General features: G+C 49.9%; 1 protein-coding gene across 1 annotated transcript; it reads left to right on the plus strand.

Moving 5' to 3' along the window:
* Positions 1-4,146: 4,146 nt before the first annotated feature.
* On the plus strand, positions 4,147-7,064 carry EV420DRAFT_1752849 (uncharacterized protein; the record flags this gene model as incomplete). The annotated part of the gene is made up of 10 exons (XM_060480427.1): positions 4,147-4,230; positions 4,300-4,331; positions 4,384-4,711; positions 4,764-5,586; positions 5,637-5,713; positions 5,762-6,095; positions 6,147-6,382; positions 6,438-6,597; positions 6,651-6,923; positions 6,982-7,064. 9 exons carry the CDS (start codon positions 4,147-4,149, stop codon positions 6,902-6,904), a joined length of 2,328 nt encoding a protein of 775 aa, XP_060323353.1. The 3' UTR covers positions 6,905-6,923; positions 6,982-7,064.
* Between the last annotated feature and the right edge of the window lie 871 nt (positions 7,065-7,935).

The raw sequence follows: 7,935 nt of genomic DNA on the forward strand, positions 1-7,935 counted from the left end.
TTCCATACCCAACCGTTCCATATCCGCACATTCCAGTGCAACCCACGCTTCACGATGGCAGACCCATCACACCAAGAGGAGAATCCTCAGATTCCGGGGAGTCTTCCCCAACCCCAAGAGCAGCCTCCGTCGACATCACAGACATACGAGGCATCGATCTCGGAGACATCAATGTCTCTCCCCCAGGAATCATCGACCTCCCTCCCGTTGGAGGAGAAGAAGGAGGGTCTATGGACCAGGGCAAAGAAGACGGTCTTACCGAGTTCGAAAGGATCCGGCTCCAAGACCTCCTCGACGGCGTCCCGATGCAAGAAGATGATGTCACCCCTTTTGGAAATGAAGGACCATCCCTGTTCTTCCTTGCTGCAGAAGCAGACACCCGTGAGTACTTCCGCAGAGACGACCTTGCAGAAGATAGTGGGGAGCTCAGTCTTGGGGCCTCTGCTGCAACTACCTCCCGTCCAGGTGGAGCAGACCCCTATGACGGTAGAATTGCACCAGGCAGCGGAAGAGACTGGCAAGGGATCCCTGTGGCATGGCACCCCGCAACAAGTTGGGTCTTCGCCGGGGAAGAAACTCCTGTGGCCGAAATATCAGCTGAAGCCGCCGGGCCCGAGGACACCCCAGTCCCACGGACCATTACCCTCCCCGCCGAAACAGAGGAGCGCATCTGGAACACCGTTGAAGCATACTCCCCAGACGCTCACCCCGATCTATACACAGATACCCCTGGAGGAGGTCCCTCCTCCGACCAATTCCCTGGAATCCCCACTTTCACTCCATCAGTCGCACCATGGGCTTTTGCATCCCCCGTCCCCTTCAATCAGCATCCGTGGACTGATGAGTACAACACGCTCGTCCAGTCCAACTTCAACCCTCGAGCTACCCAGCTCACCCCAGAAGGAGAGGCCCTCCTGGACCGAGGAAGAACGGCGAGTGCACGCATCAGAAACACAGAGCATCACGCCATACGAAACCTCTCCTTCAACCTCCCCCTTGAGCCGGATGCCACAGATGAGGAGGCGCAATGAAGGATTGGAACCGCAGAGCTTCGACTTCGGGAAGAGTCCCGAAGAGCATGCGATGACCTCGAGCGACACGATGAAGTTCTCCAGGACTTCCTCTTCGAGACGCTCAATGAGGACTGCTCTGACCTCAGTAATTGGAGAAGGGACCGGCAACGCAGGGAGAGACAACGACGAGAGAATGAGGAGTCTGAGCCTTGGGCCCTCAGAGCCAGCAGGCAGTGGAGTGCCGAGGAGATCGCCTGCTGGAATGCTGAAGAAGCCACCCATGAGTGCCATAATGAAGGAAGTGATGTGGCAAATAAAAAGGATTCTCACTGAACACGTCACCAAAGTACTCCCGGAGTTAAATCTCCTGACCTGGGGGAATATGTATGAAGTCATCGTGGAAGACATGGTCCAGGACCCGCAGTGGCTCCTCTCGGAAGCAGGAGAAGACTATCTGGATGCCCGACTCTCCGGAGACAAATACTTAATGAAAAACATACTCGAGGTGGACGCCTGGCATCGGGTGGCCATAGTCTGGAATATCTGCCATCCCGACTACCTCAAACAGGGTTGTGCAGCCTATTGACGACTGGCGCCCATGCCACACCCGTTGGAGACGGCTAGAATCGATGCAGGGGGAGGAGGCTCGGACAGGGGCAGGGTGGACAGTGAAGGGGCAGGGCCCTCTAACATCGACAAAGGAAAGGGCTCAACAGTACCGCCGCAACCTCCGAAAGGACTGCCGCTGCCACTGCCACCGCATTACCCAGGGGGATATCCCTCCCCGAGACATAACCCCCATCTCAGGTCCCTTCCGTGACCTCCAAATCTGCCGGTACCTCCTGTGCCACCTTCGCCACCAGACCCTATTCCCCCATGGCAATTACTCCTGGGGGCTGTGAACAACCCATTGACATGCGTGCAACACGTTCACACATGTAATTTTGCGAATTCTAGGAATGCAAACGTGTGTGTGCCCCGTGAATAATATTAGAGTGCATGTAAGGCATAGAGCGCTACACACTGAGGCAGAAAGCACTATAATAAAAATAATATGAGTAGAGCGCATGGCTTAGACTTAGAACGGCACACTTGTGTCATTTAAGTGTGCAGTCTCAGTGCTTATACACACACACTGTGCCCTCCTCTGCAGTGTATCACTCAATTAAATTCACTGAAGATAATATATTGAAGGTGCTCCGCGCTGATGAGCCTAAACTTCCGTGGCAACGGCAAAAACCAAAACTCTACAGGAGTTCACGGCAAATGGCGTGTAGCGGCAATAAAGGCTTTGTTGTTGTGCGAGTGTTTCGGTGCACCTCCGTGCGATGAATTCCTCAAGAACGCAAGTATACACTGCGACTTTTCAGTCAGCGAAGTAGTACCCTTAACGATCGAGTACTAGAAAACGTTGGCTGTAAGCCGGGGAGGGTCTCGATAGACGAGAAGGAACGGAATCCGGTATAACTGGGAATACCGGCAAACCGTGAACGAAGTGACGGCAATTTAACTAGTAAAAGCCGTGGGCGATGTTGACGGAATTAGAGAAAATGCCGTCAAAGAGAAATACCGTTGGCAAGATAACAAATACCGTGACGGCAAGAGACGAAGACTGTAGTCGAGAAACGAGAAACTGGCGGTAAAACGAAGATAAGACGAACTGGCGATGATATGAGGGGGAACTAGCGACGGCAAAACGATGGCTGGGACTGGGCTGGACTGAAACTGAAACTATACTGAGGTTAACGACGGCAAAACGAAACTGATACTAATCCTGAGTCTACACGGAGACTATCCTATACTGAAACTGATGGCAAGATACCAAATACCGTGACTGATGATCCTATACTGAAGCTGTTGACCGAAATTCCGTGACAGATGCTGCTGGCGGCAATAACGATCCTAATCTGAGTCCACACGGGGACTTAACGATCCTGAACTGAACTGGGTAAAACGATGGCGACGTAGAAGGTGAAAACTGATGAAAACGATCCTGGCTGGTGAAAGTGAAACGATGCTGGCGGATTAAAAGATAAAAGCGAGTTGTGGACACCAAATTCCGTGTATTGGCGCAATATGAGCGTACACCAATACCGTTAGAAGAAAAGCCGTGACAGAGAGTATAACTTGGAGTGACTATGTTGTTATTGTCTATCTCCTAGCGAGTACAAGCGATAACGGTGGTCGATAACGTGGATGATGGCTAGTGTCCAGTAACTTGTCTAGCAACTACTACTACACTAGCTTTTATACTACAAGTCCGGAATAAAATTAGAATACTTGAAATGAGTCCTTAGTAAGTCCTTAGTACATCGATTGGTAAGAAATGATACAAAACGCGTGCTCCCAGAGTTCTAAAGTAACAGCACCCACACGGTTTTACCGCGTATAGACTTAATGATCAGAAAGAATTCCCCCGACATACGGACTCTTGGGCTGCTGTGTTGCTGCGGCAAAGTACACTGAAGGTAGTACACTGAAGTAGATGCGTGCGGCATTATCTTGGCATTGTAACAGCCTTAGTAAAGTGAGTGGAAAGGTCACGGCATTAGGTCTTTTGCCGTGGAGTTGGTACTTTGACTGTGGCATTCTTCTAAATGACGCTTGATGCTGATGTCATCGATGGCTGTGCTGGGCGATCAATGATGGTCCTAAATCCGTGAGATCTGCAATCAGGTGCCTGGCGGCATTAATGAAGTGGCGCATATTGATACGGAATACGAGCTGGGAAGGATAGTTGGCGGTAAGAGTGGGTATTGCCGTGATTGCAATCGTTGACTTAGTGAAAGTCCGCTAAGTGGACAAGGCATTTATTATAATGCTAAAATCCGCGAATTCTGAGCGTACAGAGCCTTGAGGCTCATCATCCCCCCTAGACTTTTATTATGTTACTCCGTAACATTTGTTGCTGGCGATATTATCGATATTCCCATGAGAAGTCAGGGTATAGGGTACTTGTCGTCAAGAGATAAGATGTGGCTGTGCGATAAGACTGTTAATGGCTATGGTAATGCCAAAGACGCGTCGGTGATCTATAAATAGATCCCGAAGAAGCGGTATTCCATACGGGCTCGGTCTCGTATTTCTTCTAAGTTCCACATAGTACCTTCACGGTGAAAGGTGAAAGGCACACATGGCTTCTGTGCCGCGTGGCCAGGTGAACTTAGAGAAATTTCGCGCTAGTTGGACTTCTCTTTACACTCCCCACCGCGTACTAGTGGGTACCGTCCTCTGTGCTCTTTGCTCGTTGTCTGCCTTGACTTCGACGCGTATTTCTGTGCATTAGAGCCTCACAAAGACGCTCTTCCTCCTCTTGAGGTAAGTTTTCCATTTTGACGGTAGCCTGTAGTTTTACTGAAGGAACTTTCAGTGCTTTCGTTCGCCAGCGTGCATCGACGTTCATTTCCGCCATGGCTGAACAAGACTTTGGTCCAAGCTATCACGACTCTGCTCAAAAGTTAACGGAGCTCGGCGCTAACCCTCCAACGAACACTTGGGATTCCGCTGAGGTCGACGCATGGTTGCTCAACGCCCACTCCAACTGGGTTACTTGCGATACGACGTGGAGTGCGGTAGAGGATGTCGATGAAGATGACTGGTCTGAACTCGAATTCGCTGCACTATCGTGCCTTCAACATTTTCCTCGGAAACTCGTGTCTCAGGCGCGAGCAGAGTTTAATGCGATGCTGGTGTTCTTCGTGCGTTGACTATTTTCTTCTTTCGTTCGTTTGACTGACTTCTTCCTTTTAGGACAAGTATAACATCACTGTTAGTCCTCTCGTACTTCGTCCGGCCGTGTCTCGTCAGTCGCGTGCACCTTCGATGGCTCTCGGTCGCGGGCTTAGTCAAACACCTCGACGCGAACGTCTTCAAGACAAATCAACGCCTGCTCCTCCATCGAATACTGGCGCGTCGACTTCTATTATTCAGCAGGAAGTTGTACCGGCGCAATCAAGACACACGACTTCAATTCCTCCGTCTCCCAAGGGGACGGCTACTCTCCATGAAAAGCCCAGGGAACCGACTCCCGTGCCTTCTCCAGTAACAGAAAAGACGCCTGTACCTCCAGCTTCAAGACCTCCAACGCCTCGTCGTTCTCCTTCAAAGGAGAAAACTCCAGTCTCGCCGGTGTTCAAACCTACTCCCCCCCTCTTTTCAACGTCGAGAAAGGCGTCGCCAGTACCACCTGTACTGGATAAGCAGTCGATATCTGCTCAAGATCTTTTCGATGCGCCAACACCTCCTGCTGCTCATGGAGCCAAAGACCAAGGCGTAGACCAATCAGGTCCGCCTGCTGCCAATGACGTTCGTCCTGGTTCAGCTGGTCCTTCTCTTTTCTCTACGCCGGCTGGGTGGGGAACTTCTGCCTGGTCTCCGCCGCTTTCACAACTAAACTCCCCTTTTGGTAGTCAAAATTCTGCTTTGCCTTCAACGTTCGATTTCCATTTGCCGCAAGATTCGCCTCTTCGTCGTCCTACCAGGCCCTCTTTTGTGGAGGAAGCTTTGTCTTCCTTCAAAGACTCCAAGGCCTCAGTCACGAAGGAACCGAGTTCGTCCACTGGTGTCCAAGTCTGTAAGTACTGTTTTCTTAGATCTTGTAGTCTTACTTATGGCTACTGTTAGCGGACTTGATCACTCTCAAAGTGCCGCCCCTTCGTCGTGTTCCGTCTCCTGCGGCCTCTCAGCCTGACGAAGTCGAGGTACGAGATCGTACACCTTTGTTTTATCCTGGCACCGACGACGAACAGGATACGACTATGAACAATGCCAAAACTCCGCCGCCCCTTCCAGAGGACGAAACTATGGACGTCGACTCTCCTCCTCCAACTCGTCGCATTGCTAAGACTTCAAAGCCTGCGCCCAATCCGATTTTCGAAGACTCTATCCCTGATAACGATGACACCGTCGTCATTCCTTCCCCTCGAACGTTTCGCGACCGTACAAAGCACGCGGTTATTAAGCCTGGATCCAGGGTTATCAAGAAGACGTCGTCTAAAGGAAAGGGTAAGGCCGTAGAAGTCCAAGTTCCTTCTTCAAAGAAACGCAAGGTTTCTGCCATCGCGGAAGACGAGGATACCCAGAGTAAGTCTCTCTTCTGCCTTTTTGCCGATTTTATTAATTCCTTCTTTTTAGCACCACAGTTTCCTGACGCCAAGCGTACGCGTGGACGAGCCAAGAACGAACCTCCGCCTCCTACTCGAGGGATTTCTGGAGGAGGTTTCGGAGAGCCAGTTCCCAAAGGCATGACAGAGGTCTCGAAGCCCCGTACTTCAATGGGCGTTCTCATGCTCTCCAAGGATTTTGGTTCGCATGTCGAGGTGGATGGACGACTTTGGGCTGCTGATATCGCTCCCTTCGTCTTAGAAGCTGTAAGTTCTTTTGTCTTTTTCTGCCGTCGTTTGTTTCCTGACTGTACGTTTATAGTATTCCTACTCGTGTGACCGGTGCAAGAAGGCCGGGACTCATTGTCGTGCCCTGCAGCGATCAGGCTGCGTCTGTGCAAGATGTGTCTATACTAAAAGCGCTTGCACCTTCAACGGCAAGAAGTTACTTTGCCCTCGTATTCCATATCGTCCGGATCCTGGTAAGTCTTCAACTAGTTTTGACCTTTTTCTTTTCGTTGACTACTTGTTCTAGTCCAATACGATGCTATTGTCGGTGCTCGCAACTTGATTGCCCAGCATATGGACGCAATTGCTCGGATTATTAGCGACATTTTCCGCGCCTCAAATTTGCAAGAACATGTCGATGGACTTCGGGATTGCGTCAATTCGCTATGGGGTGCGGAGGCTCTGGCCGAGGTCATGGCTGAGGATGAGGGAATTGAGGATACGGAGGCTGTTGTCGATGAGGAGGTGGATGAGGACGGGGCGGGCCCTTCTACTACTTGATCACAAGTTGATTAAGTCCGTGAGTAGAAGTACAGGGTTTTCGCCACTCTTCCATTTCTGAGTCGGCCTTGGCGTAGGATCTCTTGGGAGCTAGGCTCCGTATTATTTTTGAAGGAGTTGAATATCGCGCGCCCTTGGGGCAAAATTATATCAGACTTGCATGTACCGTCCCAAGGACGTTAAACAAAATAAATAGTCTTTTCTTGTATAGATTTGTGTGAAAGTGAGTGAATATTGGTGAATTTTTAGCGGATTTTCGAACTTAGAGGATTTTTAGTGACTGGAGATCACGTGTGTGGTTTTGACGTGACCTCGAGAGCACTTTGATTGAAAATATCCCTAAGTCCAAATGCCGTGGAATGGAAATATGAAAGGAGTGTGAATGGAGATGGCATGTAAACGCCGTAGATCGCATAGATAAAGATTCGTGCTTCGGATTTTGAACTCGTAAGGTGGGTGGATGGCGTTTTTACCGTGAGTTGTGATATCCCCGTGTTGTATAGTCAAATAGGTGGGATATTTATAATTCCGGAGTGATTTTCATAATGAGTTCGTGCGGTTTTTCGTGAATTGTGAGGTCGTTTCTTTCATGAATTCGTTACTGATTGCGCGAAAATAATATGTTGAAATGAGAGGAATGTTTTTGCCGTAGGAACACATGGGGACCATGTCTCTCCCCCCTAGACTTTTTAAATCTTTAACGGCAAAAGCCTGAAAGATTTATACCGAAGTACGCAAGCTTCGCCGATGTGAAAATAATGCCGCTGAGTACAGTTTTGAGCTAGCACACGGTATTTTCTTCAACCCGTGTCTCGTCGAAGTTTCAATTTTAAGTCCGACGGAATTGTAACATCATCGTGCTGAGGTGATACTCCCTCCCTTTGTCGTATAAAAGGTGGGTGTCTTGTCCTAGTATCTCCATCGCAAACAATGTCTGCTCCTTTTGTCAAAGAAATTCCTACTCTCCTCTCCCTCGTCCAGCGTGCGGACTCGCTCGTTAAAAATCCTTTGACAAAGGAATCCCCGTTCTC

Source organism: Desarmillaria tabescens (genome assembly GCF_030435595.1).
Source record: "Desarmillaria tabescens strain CCBAS 213 chromosome Unknown EV420scaffold_82, whole genome shotgun sequence".
NCBI classification, from domain to species: Eukaryota; Fungi; Basidiomycota; class Agaricomycetes; order Agaricales; family Physalacriaceae; genus Desarmillaria; species Desarmillaria tabescens.